This window comes from Petaurus breviceps, unplaced genomic scaffold (genome assembly GCF_028583685.1).
Source record: "Petaurus breviceps papuanus isolate PSGF00001 unplaced genomic scaffold, PetGlider_PUasm1.0 90808, whole genome shotgun sequence".
Lineage (NCBI taxonomy): Eukaryota > Metazoa > Chordata > Mammalia > Diprotodontia > Petauridae > Petaurus > Petaurus breviceps.
In genome coordinates this window covers 10,662,866-10,690,700 of record NW_027187349.1, presented here as the reverse complement: position 1 = coordinate 10,690,700, position 27,835 = coordinate 10,662,866, and the positions used below count along the sequence as shown (strand labels likewise).

Here is a 27,835-nt window from a genome sequence, read left to right as displayed (position 1 = left end):
TAAAGGGATTGTTATTGTTTAAAGAGACCCCATTGAACTATTTCCTGCTCATTGTCACCTCTCCTTCTCCCTCCACCCAGAGGTTCTCACCGAAAGGTAATAAACCTCTCCTCACACCACTGACTGCAGCAGAGAATGCAAAGTATTCTTGAGTTGGGAGCAATTCCCAAACCCTGCGTGTGGGTGGGAATAAATGAACCCCTTCCACAGTCTCTCTAAATCTTGCTCCTCGGGTCTGAGCTCAGTAGTCTAGTCACACACGAATAAGGAAAGAATAAAGCCCGCCTCCCCTAGTCAATAATACATGCATGAATATGCGATGAAATTGAAATGTTTAGTTGTAGAGCAAAGAAAAAGAAGTTTTGAAAGTTCTAATCATGTGTGTTTCGGCTAGTAGGTAGCCCCTTGATAAATAAACGAACACATTTCTGCGAGTTTCCCATTTCTGATGAGTTCCAGTTTTCCTAAGGAGAGCCAATTCAGACAGCCTTCAATGTGTGTAGTCAGAGAAGGTGACTCTAGACAAGTCTCCAACTTTGTGAATAAAACCCAGAGACGCTACATCTATTGCTTATAGTAAGCTAGCCAGCAACCAGGTGCTACCAAGGAGTTCGCGTGTTTTGAAGGGAAAAACTGACTTGCATCTCCTAAGGACTGTTGCCCTCAGATCTCCAGGTGAGACCAAAATTTAAATCTCCAGCCTTTACCCCATGCTTTCAAACCTGCTGGGAGAGGGTGGACTAGGAGAAGACCGGCAGGGGTAGGAGGTGGGGGTGGCTGAAGAAAGGAGCAAAAATAGTGAAGTGTCAATGCCTCTGCAATGAATGTATGAATTGAGGGCCAGGAGGCGGCAAGTTATGGGGCTGTCCATTTCCTCCTCCTCGGCGGCTGCAGTGGCGGGTTCCAGCGGCTTTGATAGAGGTGCAAACATTTTGGGGAAGGGGGAGGGGGTGGGTGTGGGTGTGGGTGTGTAGAGACTTGGGAAGGGAGGGGGAAGGAGGGTTAGAGAGGGGAATTTACATGAAACAACCTCGCGGGATCCCACTGGCGGCAATTAACATCACAGGCTTTCCCCGGGCCCAGTTCTGATATGGCCGCGGTCAGCCAATCGGTCCCCAGGGCCAAGCACATCAAAGGGAGCTCCTGTCCAATCAGGCTTGCCCCGTCTTCCCAGGGCCACATGGGCTCTATTTATGGGGGGGCATAATTACTATCCCTAAGACCAGTTTCTGTCTCACGTAGCGAGAGTTCAAGTGGAATTAACTTTATTCCCCCCTCCCCTTTCCCCTGACCCCCTCCCCCCAATTTCTATCTACCCACTCCTTCCAAGTTTGAGCTGTGCACTGGGAGACTTCACAACTCCTTTCCGCGCTGAGTTTTCTTGCAAAGGTGGCAACCTGGTATAGCTGAAGGTGGCTCTCGGAGAGTGAGTTGGACCTTTGGGGGTGGGGGGAGGGGAGGGGGGTGGGGAGGGGGGGCAGAGGGTGAGAGGATGAGCTCCCCCAACACTGAAAGCTCTGGGAAGAGCCTGCAGTACCGAGTGGACCATCTGCTGAGTGCTGTGGAGAATGAGCTGCAGGCTGGGAGCGAGAAGGGGGACCCCACAGAGAGCGCCCTGCGAGTCACGCTGGAGGAGAACGAGCTCTGGCTTCGATTCAAGGAGCTCACAAACGAGATGATCGTTACCAAGAACGGCAGGTAAGATGTGGAGCTCCAAACCGAGATTTCCCCACCTTCCTGCTCCAAACTCTCTTCAGTTCACTTCTACTATTGCTTATCTGTATGACCTTGGCCAAGTCACTCATCCCTCTGGGTCTCAGTTTCCTCCTCTGTAAAATGAGAGCATTGGATTAGATGAGACTCTGAAAGTCCCATCCAGCTCTTAAATCTCCAGTCCTGTGACTCAGTTTCTGGTTGATTGAGGATAAGCCCTCTAATTTAGGGGGCAGGTCTGCATTTCTGCAGTCTGGAAACACACTGTGAAAGGCTGTGAATATGGACCTTGATTTCTTGGGGGGTAATCTTTTATGTCCCCCTTTTCTTCTGGGAAATACTGGTCCTTTCACCCCACCTCATCCCTTTTTCAAACACACACATACACCCATTCACTTTAGAATGCAGATTTGAGCTAGGCCTCAAGAGTGTGTTAGCTTGAAAGGCCAGGGCCCTGGATTAGCACTAATTTATACTTTTTCTTACATATCTTTAACTACCAACCCTATGGGAATGTAGTGTGTCAGGAAACTTGGAATATTTCAGGACATGTGTGGAAATGTTGGGTTTTCTAATTTTCAGTTCTTCTTCCTCTTCTCTCTACTTCCTACCTCCCTCTACTTTTCTTCTTCAATTCCAGAAATTTCCCAGTCCCACCTTTTTCATAGTATCCCTACAACCAACCAAGAAATGGGAGGAAGAGAGGCCCCTTTGCTGGGTGGGCTCTGAGGGTCATCAATTCAAACGTTAAGAACTTGGTATATACTAAGGACAAAATTCTCTGAACATAACAAACAGTTTCCCCTGTCCTTTCCCTCCCCTACCCCACCGGCCCTCATCTCTGGCCCTTTCCTGTTTGCTTCTCACCCTTTCCAGGAGAATGTTTCCGGTGCTGAAGGTGAATGTATCTGGCCTAGATCCCAATGCTATGTACTCTTTTCTGCTGGACTTTGTGGCTGCAGACAATCACCGATGGAAATATGTAAATGGAGAGTGGGTGCCAGGGGGCAAACCAGAACCGCAGGCCCCAAGCTGTGTCTACATTCACCCAGATTCACCAAATTTTGGAGCTCATTGGATGAAGGCACCTGTCTCCTTCAGCAAAGTCAAACTCACCAACAAACTCAATGGAGGGGGACAGGTAGGTCCTGGCTTCATTTTGACCGACTTTTGGGTGGGGAAGTGGGTCCTAAGTTGAAAGGATAGAAGGACAGAGACAAGGGGACACATAGTGATCAATCTCTTCAGGCCAAAGAGTCCTACCCCTTTGCCTTACAGATTCAAGATTTAACTTCTTATTTATAGAAAACTGATAACAGTAATTGCAAGTCTGTCTAAAATGTTGAGGGCAGGAGGCAAGGAAAAAGAAGTCTAAATTTAAGGATTAAATGAGAGAGATTGGTTACTGTGTAGCTCCCCATTCCCACCCCCATATGTAGATTTCAGGTATCCCAAGGCTAGGGATATGTATTGAGTTTGATTATAAACATTTCTTCTAGTAAAACTAAATGTCTCCTATAATATGTACAACTTGAAGCTTGTTTCATCCTGTAGTAAATAAAAATTGCTGTTCTAGTTTTCTTCTCTTTTGTGTCTGGGAATAGATAATGGAAGACTTTATTTCCTGCCAAGAAACAAAACAAACGCAGGTTTTTTAAGGGCTTCCCTAGCTATTATGGAGGCCTCGGGTCCTAATTCTGCCAGACCAAAGACTTTTCTGATTGGTTTTCGTTGACTTTAATGGTGTTTGTGTAGCATATTTCTCATTCACCTTTACAAACAGGTTATCCTTTGAAACAATGCGAATAAACAACTTGAGAGGTAGTACCTGACTATGACCCAAAGAATTTTTTTCCCCTAACCATGCATTCTTTGATTTGGGAGGCATCTGCTATGCTTAAGACGTGCACACTGGGTTCTAGAATGGCCACCTTCCTCCTAAAAGCACTAGTGTCAAATGATTTTCTTTCTGACGAAGCTGTTTTCTTCACCATGCATGCTAATGGAGGACTTCTCCTGCCTTCCTCAGATCATGCTGAACTCCTTACACAAGTATGAGCCCCGAATCCACATAGTGAGAGTCGGTGGGCCCCAGCGCATGATAACCAGCCACTCCTTTCCCGAGACCCAGTTTATAGCAGTTACTGCATACCAGAATGAAGAGGTAGGAAGAACTATTCAGAATTGCTTTTCTTCACTCTCTCACAAAATTGGAACTTGGAGTTCCCTACAAAGAAGAGGATGGGGGTGGAGGGAGAAGAGATAAGATAAACAGCAGAAGACTTGGACCACCTTTTTAAAGGGAACACATTTGGTTCTGCTGTTTGGGCAAATACATTTTGCAGTAAGGATTTATTCTGTTTAAACTTTTAAAAGTGCTTACCTCTGGACTAATATAATTTTAAAGCATGTGAATCATGTTGAGTACCTTGGAGGACAGGCTCAAGAGAAATAGGAAGGAGAGGAAAGGAAAAATAAATGTAAAATGAAATAACATGACAAAGTATGGTTCTTAATCTGTGATTTCATAGCTATAGAGCATTTTGGATGAAGAAATTCTCTGTCCTAGTCTACAAATCTGTAACTTCTAATCTTAGAGAGTGGCCTGAGGTCCTAAGGAGTTATTCGATTTGTCCCAGGTCAGCAGGAAATATGTTTCATAAACCAGCAGTCCTAACCCACAAGGTCAGATGTCTATCCAACTAGGCTAGGGCAGTTTGCCTCTCACATATATTATCAAGTTAAATTATGTATGTAAAACATGGTATGAATGTTAAAATGCTATATGTTGTTTCTCAGTCATTTTTCACTCATATCTGCCGCTGTGACCCCATTTTGGGTTTTCTTGGCAAATATATTGGAGTGGTTTGCCATTTCATTTTCCAGCTCATTTTATAGATGAGGAAGATGAGGCAAACAGGGTTAAGAGACTTTCCCAGGGTCACACAACTAGTAAGTGTCTGAGTTTTGAACTCAGGGAGATGAGTCTTCTGGACTCCAGACACACTAAACACTGTGTCACCTAGATACCCCAAATGCTATATAAGTATCAACAAATATAGCAGTACTAATACTAATAGTAAATAGTGAGAAAGGGTTTGGTTTTTTTTTTGCCTTTGTAGAATTAAAAAAAATGACAAGGCCTACCATTTCTTTAATTTTATCACAGAGTGCTGCATCTAGAGCTGAGAGTGTTTGAATTGGAGCTCTGCTGTTTGGCATCTGAAAACAAATAATTTTACCCCTCATTCTCAGTTTCCTCATCTGTAAAATGAGAGGGCTTAGAACTAGATGACCGTTAAGATTCCTCCCAGATCTTAATCAGTGTAAATTAAGATAGATAGAAGAAGTTCCTGCCTATCAAAGTTGTCCAATGAGGAAAGAAGGCGGTAGAATCTTCTTTTGACTTGAAAGGAGAAAGAGCCTCTCTGTTGAGGATGGAATCCTTTGTTTGGGTAGTTTGGGGTAAAATCTTGCCAGGGATTTAATAGAGATGTCAATGATCTCTGTTTCCCTGACAGAACTTATACAACAAATGGTGCCCTGAAGATAATGACAATTTTTAAAAACAAATCTGTTAAATGTACATGGCCAAATTAAACATTGTATACACACAAAAATTAATCTGAGACAATTAGATGATTTTGATAAATGTATCAGGATCAATCTTCAAGAAATTGGCTTTAAGCAAGCTGTCTATGAATGATACTAGTGGAAATTTTCTTTAGAACATCATCATTTGTCAGAGAAGATTTCTCATAGAAAAATTCATTTGGATATTTGCCGATTGTTGATCTTTTGTGGGGTGTTGTTTAGTACTGGGCCAATGCAAAAATATATTAGCAAATTCAATTTCTTGTTGTTTTTCAGATCACTGCTCTTAAAATTAAATACAATCCATTTGCAAAGGCTTTCCTTGATGCAAAGGAAAGGTGAGAAAATTCCCACTAACCATGTCCACTTAGCAAAGTATACAGAAGCTCAAATATTAGTTCTATCACAGTCCCTTGGAAGAGTTTTATTTTTTTTGACAAAATTAAATTTGTTTTTTACAGAAGTGACCACAAAGATATACTGGAAGAATCAGGAGACAACCAACAGACTGGATATTCACAAGGTATGTTATGCACTAAACTATTGTTTTAAAATACACTTTGTTATTAAATCCTAAAAGATGGAGATAGACCTAGAAGACTAGGAAAGTAATTTTGAGGTCACTGAGTGAAGGCAGGGTAGGAAAGTTGTTCTACTTCTGGGTACAGGGCACAGGAGCACATGGTAAGAATGATGCTGACACCACCTTCCCCGTACTGATCACCTCCTCAATTAAGATCAGCACTTCTCTGACTTTGTGAACTTTTGTAGCTAGGAAAGTTGTATTTGATCAGGATTATGTTATCATTCACTTCTGCCTCCTTGTGCACACACACAGAGGCAGATTAACAGGTGGGAAGAATCAGGGTCAGAAAAATGAGAGGAGAGAAAGAGAGACATTTTCTAGGGGCCTCAGAGTCTGTCCCTTGTCTGGTGGGAGCACAGGAAGAATACACACCAGCAGAGTTAACTTCTAATAAATGGTGCTAGTGGGTGAATGTCATAGGAACCAGATTTGTTGTGAGATTTGCAAAAAATGGGAATCTTTCTTAAACTGGGAAGACTGACGTGATTCAAGGGGGTCTAGCCTTAAGTGTTCCTGGGAGTTCTAAATCCAGTCCCAGGTCATTATAGGGTCTGGAAAATTGCTTTGTGCTGCACGCAAGGCAAAGTTAAATTGGACCAGGCTTTCTGTAAGGCCTAGGCAGGCTTACCAGTTCAAAAATAGCCTTGAGATGGCTGCTAGGATAGGTGAAAGGTTAGGATTTGGCTTCATACTGGTATGTTCTGGGTTTAGTACTCACTTTGTGGGGAAAGGGCATGGTCAATTCTAGACAAGTAAGACTTTCTTTATAAAACTACAATGTGGCCATTGGCCCTATGGGTATATTACGAGAGAGGGTTTCCCTGCCCCTATGTAAAAGTGTATCAGCTTCCTCTCTCTATGCAGAGCAGAGACCAGAGCTTTTGGGGAAGTACTACCTGCAGGCAAAGCAATAATGACTAGGGAATTTGAGGTTTAAAAGTAATGATACTGTTGGAACCATCATGGTCATGGCCAGTAATTTGAAGTGGCAGCAAAGAGATCAACAGACATGATACACTTCTGATTAAAAACTTTTTTCCTCTTTTTTTTCCCCTGAATATGTAGCTGTTTAACATCCTGTGGTAGTTAACAAATCTCTTCTAAAGTAAATAAAAAAGTACTTAAAGCTGCTTAAAGTAGATGAATAAACTGGGATCACAGATGAGGTTTCACATATGTTGTGGATGTATCTGCTCAGCTCACTTAGATCTTGTCTAAGCAATTGTTTGTAGTTTGGCAATTGTGAGCCATTCACTTATACAAATTAATTGTTCCCCTTCAGAGTTTCTGAAACAAGTGACCACATTTTTCCTAAAGGAAATGGAAGAAAAAATGGATTTCAAATTGCTGAAGAGTGTGTGTATGTATGAGAGAGAGAGACAGACAGACAGAGACACACACAGAGGAGAGAGACAGACACAGAGACAGAGACACACACAGAGAGAGACAGAGACAGACAGACAGAAAGACACAGAGACAGAGACACACACAGAGGAAAAGAGAGAGAAAGACAGACAGGCACAGAGAGAGACAGACAGAGACACACAGACACAGAGACAGAGACACAGAGAGAGAGAAGAGAGAGACAGATAGACAGAGAGAGAGAAAGACAGACACAGAGACACACACAGAGGAAAAGAGAAAGACAGACATAGAGAGACAGAGAGAGAGAGAGAGAGAAGGAACATGAGGAAAGAAAGTATTTTGGGGATCCTCCAAAGACATCCTCATCAGGTCTTACAGGCATTATTACCATGTTACCTAAGTTTCCTAAATGATGACTTTTTTCAACCACAAATCTTTGTATTGTCTATTAAGGTATTGTGAGGTTGTGATCTGTATTGTGCAGAGTTATCCACAGTGCCAAAACTGTTCATACTTAAAAATATTAAAAGACAGCATTTTGGGGAGAGGGAAGATTTAAACTCTGAATCTTGCCACATAACTGATTCAAACATTGAATTCCTGCTTTTGTACCCACACATGTATTTTCTGATTAATTTTACTTTCTACATAACTAAGCTGTTCACGTGAAAACTGATCTGAAGCTGCTTCAGGAGAAATAAGGAAGGAAGGAGATCAGAGGTCTAAGGGAAATATTTTTAAAAGATATACAATTTAAGGAGCAAAACTATGTATTTTATCAAACTCAGTAGAACTTAAAGACCTTTTCTCTTGCCTACTTTCTGATTTAATAAGCCCCAAAGTGATTCAGTATTTCTTTCTTGCAGTAGGAGGGTGGCTTCTTCCTGGAACTGGCACCCTTTGCCCACCTGCCAATCCCCATGCTCAGTTTGGTTCTCCTTTAGCACTATCTTCTACACATGGCTGTGAACGGTACCCCACACTGAGGAACCACCGATCATCTCCTTATCCCAACCCTTATACTCACAGGAACAACTCTCCAAGTAAGTCTGATGTCTGTGATTAGTTGGTGGTAATCAAAAGAGGTTGATTATTGTGAACCTAGTTTGACCTGCCTTTTGGGAAGAGAGTGATTGCACATGGATGTGGACCCGGGAGAGGGAAGAACGAGAGGGGAAATGAGTAAGATAATTGCCTACTTATGCTTTTTAGATGTTTATCCTGGAATGTATACATGTGTGTGAAACCTCAGGGTATCAGGGTATCTTACTCATGCAAAATAAAAGGATATGGAAAAGCATTAATGAAAGTCACCCCAAGTTAGTCAGAAACATGGCTTCTAGAATATCTCTTCTTCTATCAAGGGTTAGATAAAAATGAGTAGTACTTACCAAGTACAACTGCTCTACCGTTTTCACCCTGGGAATGTCTACCAACAACATGAAGAGGAAAGTTAGACTCTATATAAATGTTGGTATTAGAAGACACTGTTAAGGGAGGAGTCACATCAGATACAATATAATACAATGATCTTTGAGGTTTTTTGTAAAATAAAATGTAAATAAGCATACTATTTGGTTGTAAAAATGTCTTTGACCAGGGATTTCTCTCTTCCAACTAAAACTCAACTGAAACCATGAAGTTTATCATCTTGGACATGGAACCTGACTTTTAAACCACACTTGGATTTCAATGTTTTGCCTACCTTCTCCTTAGAAATTGTGTATAGTCCCTCCTATATTATATTTAATACATCCTACTTAATGGAAGATCTCCTAACCTTCTTTGTGCCATGGATGTATTCTTAGAATATTTTTAAATGCATAAAAGAAATTACATAGGATTACAAAGGAAACCAATGATGTTGAAATACAGTTACAAAAATATTTCTTAAAAAAACACGTTCATAGAGCCCCAACTTAAGAACCCTTGATTAGTGTGAATTATTGACTCTGCTGTTTTCATATGTATCTTTTTTATTTCTCAACTAGATTTAGAAATGTCTTCAAGAGTAGGGATGATATTGTTCCTTCCTTTACCCTCCAGCATCAGTAGATCAAGAAATTTTTGTCATTATTACTCTTTGACATAGGAGGGCGCCTTTTAGATCTTTCCCTTACATTGCTGGCTCAAGCCATGAAGGAGCATAAAAGAGAAGAATGATAGGTTTGCTGGGTACCTTTCTACTGCCTCCAAAGGGGCTCCCAACATCTGTTGACTTTAATGATGGTACTAATAAGAAAAGCCTAGTTGTCACCATGAAGTGGTACCTCTATCACCAAGTCAGCTCCTGAAAAACAATGTGGCAAAAGAAATTAGATGATATTTATTAAGCAAGCCTACCTTTAATGATTGACCAAGTGCTTAATCCTTCTCTATTTTAAATTTAAAAAAAAAATTAATTAATAAGTTCATAGACAGACCTGGGCAGCTAGGTGGTGCAGTCGATAGAGTGCTGGGCCTGAAGTCAGACTTATCTTCTTGAGTTCAGGTCTGGCCCTGGGCACTTCCTACCTGTGTGACCCTGGGCAAGTCATTTAGCCCTCTTTGCCTGAGTTTCCTTACTGCAAAATAAGTTGGAGAAGGAAATGGCAAACCGCTCCAGTATATTTGCCAAGAAAACCCTTAATGGGGTCACGAAGAGTAAATATCCTTGATAACAACAAAGCTTAGACCTAGAGCCAGAAGGTACCTCACCCTAACTTGGGTACTCTAGTTCAACCCTTTAATTTCACATCTAACAAACTGAGATCGGAGAAATTTAAGTGACTTGCCTAAGGTCACTCAGATATCAGAGAGGGGACTCAAGTCCAGATCCTCTGACCCTTTTCAAACCTTTTTAACCCTCAAGAAAAGCATTAAAAGAAAATTGTTTTAAAAGATAGAATAGAGGGGCAGCTAGATGGCACAGTGAATAGAGCACTGGCCCTGGAGTCAGGAGGACCTGAGTTCAAATCTGGCTTCAGACACTTAATACTTACTAGCTATGTGACCTTGGGCAAGTCACTTAACCCCAAGTGCCCTGCCTTCCCCCTTCCAAAAAGGAAAAAAAAAAGAATGATAGCATAGAGAACTCATAAATTTCTAGTAATTTTCATTTTACTTTTAAAAATTAATATTAACTAAGCTCTACCAAATTAATAACAACCACTCATGTTTCTTTCCAATTCTTCTTATGTCTTTACATCAGATTTTGACCCCAGTTTTACTTTGTCACAGACTTAGTATGTGTTCTGTTCTAAGCTTGTTACTCATTCTCTATCACGTGTCCCTGTATTTCTTTGTATTTATGTGTAATTTCTTATCACTCAGTAATAATACCTTCCTATTGATGTGAACAATTTCTTTATGGAATCTTTCCCTCCAACTAAGCAAGTTTAGGTATGTAGAATATTTCCTCTGCTCACCAAAATGTCCATCTAAATAGAGCTTACCACTTCTAACGGGGTGTGTGTGTGTATATGTATGTATGTATGTATGTGTGTATATTCCATTACCAACTGTTTAAGTTCTCTTCTAAGCATATACTATTGGCACAGGTCTCAAATTACTCTAAAAGCATTGTTATTAGGCATATAAATGGATATTTCTAATGGATAACAATAATTTGAATTACAACAATTGTTTGACCTATTTGGTTTGATGAACATTTTAAAATTCGGTATCAAGTTGAATTTTTTGTTTAGGAGATGCCCCAGTAATCTTTTTTTCCCCCATAAATTCCCTAGCCTATTCTGACAATTCTTCTGCCTGTCTGTCCATGCTTCAATCCCATGACAACTGGTCCAGTCTTGGAATGCCCACCCATACCAGTATGCTGCCCATGAGTCACAGCAGTGGCACGTCTCCGGGTTCTAGGTAAGGGTTATAATTGTATTGCTTCAAAGATTGTGCAAAATTATGTTTTGGGCCCTTAGCAGCTGGTATATCACATGGGTGAATGATGAGGCCCATGGTTTCTTCATATGTCAGGAGAGAGCTTTAGCCTCCTGCTTGATATTTGTCCTTCTGGCCAGCTTAGTACAGGCAGAGGAGAACAGCCAGGAGCCACTTTCATGCAGGCTTCAGAGCTAGCTGGGGATTGGGGGAGAAGGTAATTCTCCCCTCATCCTCTGACCCAAGTTCAGCTTTAAGGTAGCTCCCCCTTATGGTGATAGAAAGACATGAAAACCTCTGCATTCTCATTTAGTCCTCCAACATGCATCCTTTTTTACCCCACTTATTAACAGGGAATCACATTATGCAGCTCCTGTTCTGAAAGAGTAAGTGGATGAAATTGGTATAAATGAAAGAGTCAGTGGAAGGACTTGGGGTGGGAGCAGGAAGAGATGGACAGAGGACATATTGCCGAAAATGATACTAAGTATCCAGGGGCCAAGGACTTCAGATTTAGAAAGAAATATAATTAATTCTTGTAATCACTCACGGTTATAAAGGGCCATAACTTTTAGAACTAGGAGGTACCATAGAGGTGATCGAGATTCTTCTCCTCATTTATTTGTCCATTCGTTTTACAGATAAGAACACTGAGGCCCCAGAAAGATTCTAAGTAACTTGTCTCTAAGGTTGTACAGCTTGTTAGAGAAGAGTTAGGGAAAACATGATAGCTGTGTTCCAAGCATAGGAAGGGATGTTGTGGAAAAGAAGGCTTAGATTTGTTCTGTTTAACCCCAGAGGGCAGAACCGAAAGCAATAGGGGGAAGATGAAAAGGGGCCAATTTTAGTCTTAACAAGAAAAAAATAAGACAAAACTTCCCTACAATTGGAGTCATACAAAATGGAATAGATTCCTCAAGAGGGAAGGGGACCAGATCCCCCTCCTTGGAGGGCTTCAGCCAGAAGCTGGATGACTACTTGTCAACTATATTATGGGGGGGATTCTTTTCTCGTATGGATTGGACTATGTGGCTGCTGAGTTCAAATCTAGCCTCAGACACTTGCTTTCTGACCTTGGACAAGTCGTTTAATTTCTGTCTGACTCCATTTCCTCAGCTATAAAATGGGGATAACAATTGCACCTACCCCACAGAGTGTTTGTGTAGGTCAAGTGAAATAATATTTGTAAAGCACTTAGCATAGCACCTGGCATTGAAGTAGGGACGTAATTAATGCTTGTTTCCTTTTTCTTCTCCTCCATCCAACTTCTCAAAATTCTGTGATTATGACTGCTACCTCCCTGAGCCTTCCCCTTTGCCCAGAGGCTCCCCTTTATAAGTTACTTATTTTTATGTATGTTACTTACTTGCATGTTGTGTATTTGATGTATGTTACTACAATCTTATTCAATTGTAATGTCCTGCAGCTCAGGATCTGTGTATTAGCCATCTCTGAATTTCTCCTTAGTACTTATGGTAGTCTTTGGACATCTGCTGCAGTTAGGATGAGAACTCAGGCCCCCTGATTCAAGCTATCATGCTTGAATGGCTTTTACTGTGGGTAACTGAGTACACAAAATAACATTGAATTGGTCCCTGGTCTATTATAACTCCCTTTCATAGGGTAAGATATTTTCGAGTTGTATGAATTTTAAGGGATATAGAACTGGGAATCAGGAAAGTTACTCTTCATCTCTATAGTGCAAGGCACTCTACAATCTGGAACCATCCCACCTTTCCAGATTTTATCTTAACAGTGCTCCCCTCTATGTTCTTGATTTTCTGAACTACCCTAGTCTACCTGGATGGACCAGTCATTTCCCCTAGCTTTCTTCTGTCCCTGACGTTCCACAGTGATATTTTTCCTGTTGGTCCCAATGCCAGGAAATTAGTCATTCTCCTTAGCCTTTTGAATCCTACTTGATTTAAAATTTAACTCAAATGACTAGTTCCTGTATGAATCCTTCCCAGAAAACCCTGAACTGGTAAAGGATTTGCCTTTCTCTATTTTACAGTTGGTTATATATCTTTCATATTCCTTCCCTCTAAATTATAAACTTTAATTGAGATGCCAACATTGTATCTCCTGTCCTGATCTTAGTGCTCTGCATGCAACAGAGATTTAGTATATATTTGTGGTTTAATTGAATTCACCAAACACTTATTGTGTATGTTTGTGTAGGAACCCTAGATTAGTCATTTGTACTTTACCATCATTCCCTACCAAAGAGAAATCAAAATAAGACAAGAGTAGCTTATTGGAGGAGAGATAGTGTTCTGAAAAGCCAGAGCTCTAACCCTTCTTCAGGATACTTTATCTGTCTGTCTTGGTGCAAATAACAACTTCTCTCAGCCTCAGTTTCCTCATCTATAAAAGGGAGTAATAATAACACCAGCCACACTGGGATGCTATGAGGGTCAAATGGAAAGACAGTTAGCTTCTATTATTATTATAACCTTCCCCACTTTACCTGTCTCACTGTTTTGGGAACAATATTTAGATACACAAGTTCTTATGATTCCAAACAGGATTTTGTGCTATCTCTCTTGTGCACCTGCTCTCCCCGCTGGTGACTGGCTTCCCTGCTCTCTACTCACGTGGGTTTTCTTCATTGCAGTCAGTATCCTAACTTATGGTCCGTGAGTAACAGCACCATCACTCCAGTGACTCAGTCAGCCGGGATGTCCAATGGGCTGGGAGCTCAGTTTTTGAGGGGCTCCGCTGCGCACTACCCGCCCCTACCCCATGCGGTTTCAGCCCCCTCTTCCTCGGGATCTCCGCTGTATGAAGGCAGCGTCCCAGCCACAGACATCCCTGACAGCCAGTACGATGCTTCAGCGCATGCCCGCCTCGCAGCCTCGTGGACACCTGTATCACCACCTTCCATGTAAATCGAGGCACTTGTTACAAAAGAGTTGCACAGACTTTTTGCTGTTGTTTCCTCTTGATTCCCATGGGTTGATTTGGTCTGCTCCTAAAGGTCTCTCTTAATGGTGTAGAAAAAGAGTTCCGGACTACATTTATAAAAGAAATGAAAGCTTGATTGCTGTTTTAGCAAGAGTATTAAGGCCCCAATTCTGGGAAAGACGAGCAGAAGTTCAGTCTTGGGCTTGGGTTTGAGCTTCTTTATATGTCACCAGGAATTGGATCTAGGACAAACCAAAACAAAGCAACAAAAACTTAGCCAGCCTGCTCTCACCTACGTTTGTTTGACTGGGGCCCAGAAACCTGACAAACACAAGACCACTCCGTATTTGATAACAAAATCTGGACACCAAACATAATGATCCCCATATTGTCCGTTTGTCAGTGAGGGGTTTAAATGAACTGTTCTTTTCTGTATAATTTAAAAAGAAATTCAGTGTTACTTTGGATCAATTTCCAGGTCACTTTGTACGGCAGTGAACAGAATTGTAGTTGAGCTGTTTAAAGACAGAGTAAATAGATAGTCGGAAACAAGATTAGGATTGCACAAGATTTAGTTGAACTGTAAAATTTGGAAATTCTCAGCCCACTAGAGTGTTATTATTTTGAGTATTTGCAATTATTTGTATAGTTAGATTATACCACAACTGTATGTTTATATTCCCTTTTCTACCAAAAAAAAAAAAAAAACAAAACCAAAGACAATCAGCAGGAAATATTTCCTGCTAAATAAAGGCAATATGCAAATTTTGGCTGCTCTAGTTGTTATTATGCAAATAAAATCCCCCACCTTTTAAGGTGAGTTTTGCTGTTTGATTACAGATGGTCATAAGATACTTTCAGAGAACTTCCCACTAAGCATTTCAAGCAGCTGTGAAAGGATTATTAGATGATAAAGGAAGTAAGGTTCTTTGTAATATTTAATTTTATTTCAAGTCTCCTATTTATAATTCACATTGTGATTGTTTTGCACATCATAGCATGAACCAATGTGAATATTAGACCAAGTATGCACAGGACACAATGCAAGTTTTTGAAGGATGAATGTAAAGATGAATTGTGATGTGTACTAGCTTTAATTTTAATGTTTAAGTGATGCCAGCCTCATCTGTTCTTGTAGACACGTCTTCTTTCCAACATGGACCTCTGCATTATGGTTTGATTTTAAAGTTCTAATATAAGAAGAGAATGCAATGGAGAGGCAGAAAGAAAAAAATTTTTAAGTGTTTTCTGTCTTTATCCTGATGTACAGAAACAATGCAGAATAAACCAGGTCAAGACATATTTTCAGGAAGTCTGTAGATAATGGTACCAAAACCCATTGGGCAGAAAAGGATGATATGCTTTGTCAACTTCTTGTAAATTTGGAGATCTGGTGGCTTCTATTTTGTGAAAATGTACAGTGAATGTGTAAATTCTTTTATAGCTATCTCTTTTAATAGAAACTGTATTTAATCATGTATAACATGTATTTTAAAATAAGTTAAGCATTTTCAAGTTTAGTAAAATAATTTTAAAATGTTAATTTGCACTTTGTGAAAATAAGTACGCTAATCTCTCTTTTTTAATCTTTTAGGTTTTTGTTTTCTTTCATTAAGTCTAGTTTGAATCTGTGGTCTATTAATCAGTGTGAAATATTTCAGAGGAGAATACAACATTATACTTCATTTTGCACCACTTGTGACTTAGGTTTTTGATTTTTGTTTTTGGTTGAGCCATTTTTTCTTCCTTTGAGCCACACTGAATGAAAAATACGTTTTGGAAAAAATTAAACATCTCTTTTGATTTAAAGCAGAAAGTCATTTCCAAATCCCTCAATAATAGGACTCTAGCTTCATAGTTATGCCACAGAATTAATTATTATTATTCTGGGCATTACTTTCCTTATTTAGTAATATTAATAAATCCGTCCAAGATGTGAAGTAGATAAAATAATATTATAATTGTGAAAAGGCATGGGTGAAAAATGAAAAGTTCTATACCAGTGAAAGATTGTATTGTATCTATATTCTCAGTGCCTAGCACAATATTTTTCATATATTGGGTACTTTGTTATTCTTATTAGATTTACAATGCCTTTCACATAGCAGGTTCACCATAAATATTTTTAAAATTTGATTTGACACTTATTTAGGCAATATACCAAATAACTTGATGGGAAAACAAGCATTAGCTGCCATCTCTCCATTCTTTCTTTTCCTTTTCATACCCCGCAACAACTTGTGGTAGTAGATGGGGAAAAGTAACCTGTTAGTGTGCTTTTACTAGCAGTGAATCCTTCATCCCTACTATCTATTCATCATTAGATTGACATCCCGATGTGTAACGGTATTAATACTAAAAAAAAAATTTACATTAAAAATTGTTGATATGTAGCTGGTACAATTGAACAGGATAAGATTATTTTGGTAGGGTTTAATGAGGATATACATAAAGTACTCCTCAGTCTGTGGTGGAAGCATCTGGCATATAAATTGTCTATAATTCCCTTCTACTTTAATTTAGGGCCTTTCAAGCTTATTCTCCTAAAATAATTGGGAACTCCATAGAACTCACTATTTTTTTTTGCAAGTCATTAACTTACCTTCCCTTTCCCATTTATCTCAAGACTGGATAAAGTATTCCCACCTTCGGGAAATATTCAAGAGTATACTTGGTTGTTATGGAAAGCAGATTAAATTACTTTAGAATAATTCATTTTGTTGATTAATAAGCTAGGGTTTCTCATTTATTGGTATCCGAGTCTTTCCCCCAAATAGACTGCTTATTGGAAACTTAGTCATGAAATGGTGATGACAGGCGTGGCTAGGTGGCGCAGTGAGTAAAGCGCACCCCAGAATAAGGAGGACCCAAGTTTGGTTCCAGCCTCAGACACTTAACACCCACACACACCCACACAAAAAACTAGCCGTGTAACCTTGGGCAAGTTACTTAACCCTTCCAAAAAAAAAAAAAAAAGAAAAGTAAAAGGAATGGTGATAACATTCTGTCACCAAAAATCAAGAATTTGTTAATATTCATGAATTAGAACCAAACTTTGTCCAGTTGATTTTGTGCAAGAAGAAAAGCCAGTTGGCTCCAATAACTGAAGCATCAGTGTATATCAAAGCAACTGTCTTAGTTTGGGGGAAGCTTTAAAGAGATTATACAAAGAAGAAAAATTAGGTCAAAACCAAAAAATAAATTGGGGCTGGTACAGATTGTATTCAGAAAACAAAAGCATCACCATCAACAAAGATTGATGTAACTATTTTTCAATAGTTGAAGTTGGGTTTCTAGGACAGGAGTGGGGAGCCTGTGGCCTTGAGACAACATGTGGCCCTCTAGGTCCTTAAGTGTGCCCTTTGACTGAATCCAAACTTCACAGAATAAATCCTTTTATTGGGGAGAATTTTGAATTATTATAATAATTATTAATTATGTACAATATAATATAAATACATAATATATAATTATATATAAATAGAATGATTTTATTATTATTAAGGGGGAGTTTGAATTCGGTCAAAGGACTGTACTTGAGGACCTAGAGGTCTACATGTGGCCTCAAGGCCTCAGGTTCCCCACCCCTGTTCTAGGGTTTTGCTTTTGCCAATAACTGGATATTTTTTGCATAAAAATTATTTTCCCCTCCCTTTTAATAACATCTTTGATATAAATCCCTAGTACCAATTTCACATGCTGAAATGGTACAGTAAGTGTTAGCTTGTGTAAGCTTTATTGCTTTGCAAGAAATCTGAACCAAATCACAGTCCCACTAGCATCATAAAAGCAGATTATTTTTTCCTCATTCTTTGCCATCAATGAATTTTATTTTAAATTCTTTTCTGTGGATACTTCAACCTCTAAATGCTGAACCTTTACAAATCTAATTCCCTAAAGTATAAGGAATTAACAACATTTGACTATACATTGGCCTTTACTAAAACACTGATGACATGATCATATTTCTAAAGTTCTCCATCACTCTACTAAACTGTAATTCATTTTTGTGGGTCAGTCGGGTAGAAGCTATTTCAGAAAAGTAACAGTTCTCTACCAACTCCTGATAACTGATAATGCATTTTTTCATAACAAGACCTGGAAGTTCTCTTTATTTTTTATACTTTATTACATTCTTATATAGACATTTGAGGATTCTTACTTTCATTACTTTTCTCTTGCATATTACTAGGCTCCTCCCCCAGTGTTATTATTTTTTATCCTATATCTCTTGTCCTTAGGTTTATTATTTTGTCAGGGTGTTTTTCTCTTAACTATTTAGCATGACATTGAAGACCCTCCTCAATCTTGCTACTCAACGTTCCCCAAATTTAAGAATTGCATGAGCAGCAGTGTTGCATAGTGAATAGAAATCTGGCCTTTGGTTCAGCAACACCTGGATTCAAATCCTGCCTCTGACATATTCTGACTTTGTGACATACAGTAGTAGTAGTAGGTCAACTAACCTTTCAGAGTTCTATGGAACAGACGGTACCAGTCTGTATTGGTAGAGGAAATTTCCTCATCTGAGATGAAGCTGGAATTAAGAATTGTTTGAAGGAATTGGGGATGCATGGCCTAGAGAAGAGAAGGCTCAGGGAAGGACATGCTAACTGTCTTCAAGTGTACGAAGGGCTGTTCAAAGTAAGAGAGTTTAGAGTTGTTCTATTTGGCCACAGAGGGCAGAAGGAGAAAGAATGGCCAAAATTTGAAGAGGCAGATTTCTTTATCATCAGATGGAACTGGAAATAGGACCATACACAAATGAACAATAGAAATGTTAACATTTACTTAACAAACTTCATCAATGATGGTGGAATTGCTACAATGATTAAATTCTGTCATAAAATTTCCTTTTTTTTTGCATTAGGGCATAGAAATGGTAAAGAAGAAAATGAAGGGGAAATGGCCAGTTTCCTAAGTATATAAAGAGAAGAACTTCACTGGGGGCCACATAAGTTTGAGGTGGTTGAGGGTTTAATTCTTTTAATATCTGAAAGGACAAGAAAATGAAATGTTTTTTTTAATGTCATAGACATTATTACTACTGAAAAAGGAAGTCAAGAAGCTAGCAACGATTATCCACAATCTCCTCATGTACTGAGGGCGTCTTTGATGAAAATATGAAAAGGAACCAGGAAGGCTTTCTCATAGGTTGCATAGTGAACAGAATGTTGAACCTGGCATCCTAGACACTTAAGTGTGAATACAGCTCAGATATTTAATAGCCATGTGACTCTTAGCAAGTCATTGAACCTTTCTCAGCCTCAGTTTCCCAGTTTTTCTTATCTATAAAATTGGGATAATCACAAGAGCTACTCACAGCAATGTGAAGATCGAGTGAGATAATTCATGTAAAATACTTTGCAAATCTTATAGTGCCATATAAATGTTAGCTAATATTAATAGACATTCTTCAACAGCTTTGCAGTCACACAGTTCGCTGAAAGGTGGGGATCTCAAGTGCTTAAAGTTTACTGACTATAAAAGGGTATTCCATAAGTTAAGTTAAATTTTTAATTTAATTATTAAATTAAACTATTAGATTAAAATTCTTTCTTCCTACATGGTACACCTCATGTATTTATTAAGCTCATACAAGTTTTTTGAGAGGTCCAGCAAATTCCATTTCCTAACATCAAACAAGGCATAAAATGGTTTGCTTGCCAAAGGTTTTAACCACTGTCATGGGAGACATTCGGCAAGAGTCCATAGGAAAGATGGATTTCCCATTCATATGGGAAGTCTTCCAGTTGGCAGATAATATTGTGCTGATTGCATGAGACCTGAGAACATTGAGAAAATATCAACTCCAGAGCTTCTTCAATAAGATCCATGGTCACTCAAAAGCATTGAACCTAACTATCCACACAAGATAAAGAATGCCTATCATCCAAATGCATCTTCATGGACAGCCTGTAGGGTCAGCCTGTTAGGATGTCCTAACAGACTGATGGAAATCTGATTTTATCAGAGGCATGATTTGAATCTAAATGCTAGACCCAAAACAATCTCTATCTACTATTCAACACTATTGCTCATACAGTTGTAATATTTGGGGAATATTGAATAGTCCAGGTTGGTGGAAGCAAGACTAGGGAGGGTCTTCTTTGTCATGCTAAACAGTCTCCACTTTCTCATCTTATTCTTGTTTTATGGTGATGACAATAGCATTATCTTACAGGACTTTTGTGAAGATCAAATGAAATAACATGTAAAGCACATTGCAAAATATAAAGCATTGTATAAATGTTGACTATTAGTATTATTCTTATTGTTCACAGTCACGCAGCTACTACGTGATTGAAGCAGGCTTAATAATAAGCAATTATAACATAATTTTGAAATGAAAAAACTGCAGGTCACCCCAAGATTCCTGGAGAGATGCATAATGGGTAAACTATGTTACCTATCCAAATGATTATGTTCAGGCATACTTCATCTTTAAAAAACCTTAATTCACCTGTACCATCCCTTTAAACTTATTTTACCTCTCCTCTACATTTTATTTCCAAACTTCTAGAAAGGTTCATGCCTTTATTTTTTTCCTTCTCAATCATTTCTCCACCTCTTCACAAGCTGGCTTCTGACTCCACAACCTGGCTAAAACAACTATCTCTGAAATAATCCACATTTTCTTAACTACTAGGTGCAATGACTGTTTTCAGCTCTCATTCATGTTGTCTTCTCTGTAGTTTTGAAAGTGCTAATTTCTCTTGAATATTCTCTGTTAATTTATCTTGAATACTCTCTCTTCCTTTGGTTTCTGGGACAGGGCTCCCACCTGGCTCTCTTGGTTCTCTTTGATTAGTCTAATCCTTCCTTGGGATAGCCCTTCAAATACTTGAAGATGGTTTTGTCTCTCTACATGCTTCTCTTTTCCAGGCAAACACCCATAGTTCCTTCAAGGTCTTTCTCTTTTGCCATATAAGAATTGGTTAAAGGAATTGCAGAATCATAGTCTGGAGAAGAGAAGATTTAGGGAAGGACATGTTCAAGAATTTGAAGGACTGTCCCAAGAAAGAGGAATTAGACTCATTTTATTTGACTACAGAGGACAGAAGTATAAACAGTGGCTGAAAGTTGCAAAGAGGCAAATTTAAATTTGATATAAAGACAAACTTTTTTTTTTGCCTTTTGGAGGGCAATTGGGGTTAAGTAACTTGCCCAAGGTTACATGGCTAGTTTTTTTGTGTGGGTGTTAAGTGTCTGAGGCCAGAACCGAACTAGCGTCCTCCTGACTCCAGGGCCAGTGCTTTACTCACTGCACCACCTAGCCACCCCTTAAAGACAAACTTTTAACAAATAAAACCATCCAAAAGGACACCTTTCATTGCTGTGGGTAGGAGATGTGGTCTTAGCCAAACAAAGAACAGAGGCAATTGTATAGATAAAATATTTAACTTTAAATACACGAAACTGAATTTTTTTTGCAGAAACAAAATTAATGAATTTAAAATAAGTGATCCAATGTGGAAAAAAAATCTTTGTACTTATTAAGTTTCTCTGATAAGGTTTTGGTATTTAAGATATATAAACAATTTATACATATATATGTATAGATACACATGCATAGATATACACATATCTGTGTATGTATATCTGTATATAAACACAGATATGTACTTATCTGTGAAGTGTATTTGTTTATGTATATGTATTTGTATTGTATATGTATATGTATATATGTGTGTGTGTGTATGTGTGTATAGCACCAAAAACCATTCTTCAATAGATGAGTAGTCAAAGGATTTGAACAAAGTGTTCAAAAAGAACTGCAAACTAATAAAGTGCAAATTAATAAAGAATGCTGCAAATCACTAATAATAAGAGAAGTGCAAATTAAAACAACCCTGAGATTTATCTCACACCCTTCAAATTGGCAAAGATGACGAAAGATGAGAAAAGTGTTGAAGGAGTTGTGGGAAGATAGCCCCCCTAGTGCATTGTTGGTGCAGCTGTGAATCAGTGCAACCATTTTGGAAAGCAATTTGGAATTATGCAAATAAAGTAACTAAAATAACCATACTTTTTGACCAAGAGATTTCATTTCTAGGCTTATACTCCAAGTAAATCATTGATAAGAAGAAAGTCCCCATATGCACCAAAATTTTTATAGCAGCACTTTTTGTGATGGCAAAGGATTAGAAACAAAATAGATGCCCATCAAATGAGGAAGGGTGAAACAAATTATGGTACTTGAATGTAATGAAATATTACTGTGTTGTAGAAAATTACATGATGAATGTAATGTATAAAAAGAAGCATGAAAAGAGCTACATGAACTGATACAGAGTGAAATAAGCAGAACCAGAAAACAATATACACAATGACAACAACAGCATAAATGGAAAGAATGACTCCACAACAACAACAAAAATCAAGTATTTGAAGTAGGATTCAAACCTAGGTGTTTCTGACTCCAAGTGCAGCTCTCTAGATCATATGCCAATAAGAGCCTTCTCTGTCTTGGTTTGGAATGGCAAAAAGTATGACTCAAGAGAGCAGAATGTACCCTAAAAGTGGTCTCCTCATAAGCTTGTTTTCCTATCTTCTTTGTGGCTGTTGCCATGCCCCAGGCTAGCCAGAACTCCGGAGCCTCTCTCCCTCTTGCCTTCTTTGCATCTTCTTCCTCACCTTGCACATTGGTGACACTGTGCCAAAACCTCCTCCCCTGGGGCTGTTCTTTCTTTCCCCATATGTCTCCCTGTGTACCTCCCCTTCCCCTCCCATACTTGATCACTTAGTCCATCCAACCCCTTCAAAGAAGGCACATGTTGAATTTTCTTTGTGTCTTCAAAATTGTCATTTGCCTAGATATGTCTTACCCTCAATACTTGGAATGACCCATGTGGATTAAGATGGTAGCAAGGGTTTTAGGACTATGCAAAGAAAAGTTGACTGGAAAAGGAATGTGGGGAAGGAAACTAGACCTATGAGGGAAAAGTCCAGGAGTGGTAGTGGTAGAAAATGAATATAAGGAAGAATTCTACAAAGAAAGTGTCAGAAGATTTAGAACTAGAAAGTGTCTTTAAAATAGTTTAGCTCTGTACTCCAGTAGAAAGAAAGCTTCTTGAAGGCAGATACTATTTTTATTTTGTTTTATAGTTCAGTGATTTAGAGCCAGAATAGATTTTAGTGGTTATTTAGTTAAATCCCCTTGACTTACAGGTGAAGAAATGGAGGCTTAGCTTTAAGTCAGCTTTTCCAAGGTCAAATGGCAGTCAAGAGTCTTCTCACTACATCCTCTTTGTATCCATAACACACTGCCATACACATGGTAGATATATAACAGAGGACTGTTCAATGGGACAATGGGACCATCCCCAGAGCCTGTGCAGTGTTCACTGCCTGCTACCAAACCAAGTGGAAAGCATAGGGAATCTACTTCCTGAGGAGACCTATGCTTGGACCCCAGCAGTCTCCACTGATTTTTTATTTGATCATATAAGTAATAGTGACCCCCTGGTCAGCTCCTTACTGTGCTTGGGGAGTAGGTAAAGAAGAAAGTGTGTAGAGGGAGTAGTCCCAACATGAACTAGAAGGGATCCTAGACTTCATCTAATTTACTCTTCTTATTTTATCATTGAGGAAAGTGAAACACACCCTCATTACTTTTAACTAAAAGGTCTGCTACATGAGCATAAATTGCATCAAGAATATTTCCAGGGAAAATACATTTAGTTCTACTTTCTGATGTAGCCAGAATCTCCACCCAAGTCTCTTCTGTGTGTTGTGCTCTTAGAGACGGGTTGTTGGAAAGGAATACCATTCCTCACCTATGTAGGAGAATGTTCTCATAAGGAAAAATACATAGACGACAGTGAGTAGGACTCCTTGGACCTGAATGATTGATGGACAATTGGCCTGAAAAATAGGAGGTAGTGTTCTTAAGTAAATATTACATGCAATCATGGAAGAAGAGTTCCTGATCTGAATTCTATATTAAGGATCTTTTTATGTTACTATCATCTATATTTCAAATCACAGCTAACCTCTGGTTTTCTGACCAAGTGTCTCTTTTATTAAATTACTTTCTTGTTCTCTCATCTTGCAAAGAGAAAGTGGTATTGACATAACTGTTAGTTTTTTTTTTAACATTTACTATTAGCCTTTGGACATATATGAATATGCATGTGTGTATATGTGTGTGTGTGTGTGTGTGTGTGTGTGTGTGTGTGTACTCTTTATGACCCCATTTGGTTTTGTTTTGTTTTTTTGGCAAAGACCCTGGAGTGGTTTACCATTTCCTTCTCTAGCTCATTTTATAGATGATAGGGATAAGTGACTAGCTCAGGGTCACACAGCTAGTGAGTATCTGAAGCCAAATTTGAACTAGAAGTGTTGAATTGTATCATTGGATGGGATCTTAGGAACAATATAGATCAATCTCCTCATTTTATAAATGAGGATACTGAGGCACAGAGAGAGAAAATGAATTGCCTAAGATATCATAGTGATTTTAAAGCATGTAGAAAACATGTTTTATAGAACAATAGCTTGTTGATAATTCAGAATATCATTATAATATGGTTTTACATTACTGTGTTATATAAAAACAGTGTCCAAAGTGACTGGAGCTCTGGACTTTGAATCAGAAAGACCTAAATCTAAATTTCCTAGCACTTGTCCACTCTGTAATTCTTGGAAAATCAACATCTCTCGGTTATAGTTTCCTTATCTGAAAAATGGGGATAATAAACGAGGATAATAGTATCTATTTTTCTGAGTTTTTTGAGGGGATCAGATGAATAATATTTTAATTACTTTGAATATCTTAATCTTTTGCCAGGCACTATCATTAAAAGGTACAAACATTTCTGAATGAATCTATTTCTATCTTATATTTAAAATATTAATATATTTTATTAATTTATTTTTAGTTTTCAATATTCACTTCCATAAGGTTTTGAGTTCTAAATTTTCTCTCCTTCCCTGCCCCCCCTCCAAGACAGTGTACAGTCTGATATAGGCTTTACATATACATTCATATAAAATGTATTTTCACATTAGTCATGTAAAGAAGAATTAGAACCAATGGAAGGAACCACAAAAAAAGAAGATACAAAACAAAAATAAAAGAGAGAAAGAGAAAATAGTATGCTTTAATCTGCATTCAGACTGGATAGTTCTTTCTCTGGATATAGACAGCATTTTCCATCATGAGTCTTTTGGAATTGTCTTAGATCCTTGTATTGCTGAGAAGAGCTAAGTCTATCAAAGTTAGTAATCAAACAATGTTGCTGTCGCTGTGTACAGTGTTCTCCTGGTTCTGCTCACTTCACTCAGCATCAGTTCATGCAAGTCCTTCCAGGTTTTTGTGAAGTCCTCCTGCTCATCATTTCTTATAGCACAATAGTATTCCCTTACTTCATATTAGAGATTCGTATTTTACCAAGGTTTGCAAAAGGCAGGAAGGAAGCATGCCATATGTTAAATTTTGATCTGCTATGTACTAGCACTTAAGGCATTGGAAACAACAAATAAATACTAGTTGATGATTGTAATTAGGACAATTCATAGGACTACAGTGGGGGTGGGGTTGTAGAGAAGAGGTTGGGCTTGATCAAAGGTACCTGTCATATAAAATTGTTTATGTGAAGACTATGAAAAATCCAATTTAAAGATTTAAATACCCCACTGAAAATCACTACCCCTACAACCAACTCCTCTGATAGGTGAGTTCTTCCTGAAACCTCCATTTTGCTCACTCCTTTTATCCTCTCTGGCTCTTCTCCTGACAATCAGGACTTCTCTGTCATCGCTCCACTCTGGTATGTTTTCCTACCCACTCCCCCTTTCAGTTCCCTTTTATGTGTGGTCTTCCCTCATTAAAATGTAAGCTCCTCTAGGGAAGGGGTCGTCTTTCTTTTGCTTTGCATTTGTATCTCCAGAGCTTAGCACAGTAAATGGTACAAATAAAACACTAAGTGCTAGTTAACTGTGTTAACTATAAAATCCCATCATCTGTCTCCTTTTATTTCCATACTATATCATTTTCACTGGAGAGTAACATAGCTTAGCTCATCTTCTATTATGTTATGGCCAAGATTCAACTCTCCTCGCTGTCAGTTATTCTCTCCAACATGTAGACATTCTCTTTGACCTTTTCTCTCCAACAGAGGCAGCCTGGTTGGAATAAGTGAACTAAAACTGCCAATCATTTCAGACAACACAGTAATATTCCATACACTCATATACCACAATTTGTTCAGCATTCCCCAGTTGATGGGAACCTCCTTAATTTCTAGTTTTTTGTCACCAGAAAAGGGATTATTATAAATATTTTTGTATGTGTTGGTCTTTTTCCTCTTTCTTTGGGAGTGGGGGAGGTGTCAGCCTAGTAAGTGTCACTAGGTTGAAGGCTAAGTTCAGTTTAATGACTTTTAGAACATAATTACCAATTTCTTTCTGGAATGACAAAACCAATTCACAGTCCCATCAAGAGTACATTGATGTGCCTGCTTTCCTGTTGCTCCTTCAGCATCTGTGTTTTTTCTCTTTTCTCATCTTTGCCAATCTAATGGGTATAAGGTAGAAACTCAAAGTTGTTTTAATTTACATTTCTCTAATTATTAGGGATTTGAAGCATTTTAAAATATGGCTGTTTATAGTTTGGACATTTTCCTTTGGAAACTGTCTGTTCACAGGTTTTGATCATTTATCAATTAGGGAATTGATTGAGGATGGACTTTGCACTGGACCTCTAAAAGGAAAGATCATGGCTTTGGGACAAGTCAAATCCCATCCACGTCAGAATGACTCTTATTCTTATAAATTTGAATCAAGAGATAGATAGCTAGGTAGTACAATAGATGGCGTACTGTACCTGGAATCAACAAAACTTGAGCTCAACTCTTACCTTACAGGGGTGGCTAGGTGGAACAGTGAATAGAGCACCAGCCTGGAGTCAGGAGGATCTGAGTTCAAATCTGGCCTCAGACACTTGACACACTTACTAGCCATGTGACTTTGGGCAAGTCACTTAACCCAAATTGCCCTCCAAAAAGCAAAAAAAAAAAAATCTTACCTTAGATACTTGCTAGTTGTGTGGCAAATCCTATGGCCTCTGTTTCTCTCTGTTTCCTTAAATGTAAAATGAGATTAATAGCATCTCACTCTTAGGATTGTGAGAATATAATGAGATAATATTTGTAAAGCCCTGTGCAAACCTTTGGGTTGTTCATTCATGTCTGACCTAATTTGAGGTTTTCTCGGCAAAGATACTGGAGTGGTTTGCCATTTCCTTCTCCAGCTATTTTATAGATGAGGAACTGAGGCAAACAGGCTTAAGTGCCTGGCTTAGTACAAACCTTAAAACTATTTAAATGCTAGCTATTATTATCACTGGCACAGCTAGGTAGCACATTGAATAGAACACTGTCCCTGGAGTCAGGAAGACCTCAGACACTAGCTGTGTGACCCTGGGCAAGTCACTTAACCTTGGTTGCCTTGGTTCCCTCATCTGTGAAATGAGTTGAAGAAGGAAATGACAAATCATTCCAGTATCTTTGCCATGAAAATCCCAAATCAGGTCACAAAGAGTTGGAAATGACTGAACAACAATGATATTATTATTGCTAGTATTGTTATATTATGCATAGAAGCCCTTCATCAAAGAAATGCTGCAAAATTTTTCCTAGTTAACTTTTTTCTAATTTTAAGCATATTGATTTTTTTTATGTAAAAAATTAAATTTTGTGTAACCAAAGTTGTCCATTTTATCTTTTGTGATCTTCTCTATCCTTTGCTTTGCGTGAACTCTTTTCCTATCCATGGATCAGAAGGGAAATT

General features: G+C 38.6%; 1 protein-coding gene across 3 annotated transcripts; it reads left to right on the top strand.

Annotated features, from left to right (window-relative positions):
- Positions 1–1,492: 1,492 nt before the first annotated feature.
- On the top strand, positions 1,493–14,702 carry TBXT (T-box transcription factor T). 3 transcript variants are annotated; one of them, XM_069070565.1, is made up of 8 exons: positions 1,493–1,698; positions 2,590–2,854; positions 3,743–3,877; positions 5,584–5,645; positions 5,769–5,830; positions 8,128–8,301; positions 10,987–11,116; positions 13,752–14,702. In XM_069070565.1, exons 1-8 carry the CDS (start codon positions 1,493–1,495, stop codon positions 14,023–14,025), a joined length of 1,308 nt encoding a protein of 435 aa, XP_068926666.1. In that variant the 3' UTR covers positions 14,026–14,702. The 3 variants fall into 3 exon arrangements, with proteins under 3 accessions (XP_068926666.1, XP_068926665.1, XP_068926667.1); XM_069070564.1 differs by having other exon boundaries at positions 8,125–8,301; XM_069070566.1 differs by lacking the exon at positions 8,128–8,301.
- The last annotated feature ends 13,133 nt before the right edge of the window (positions 14,703–27,835 follow it).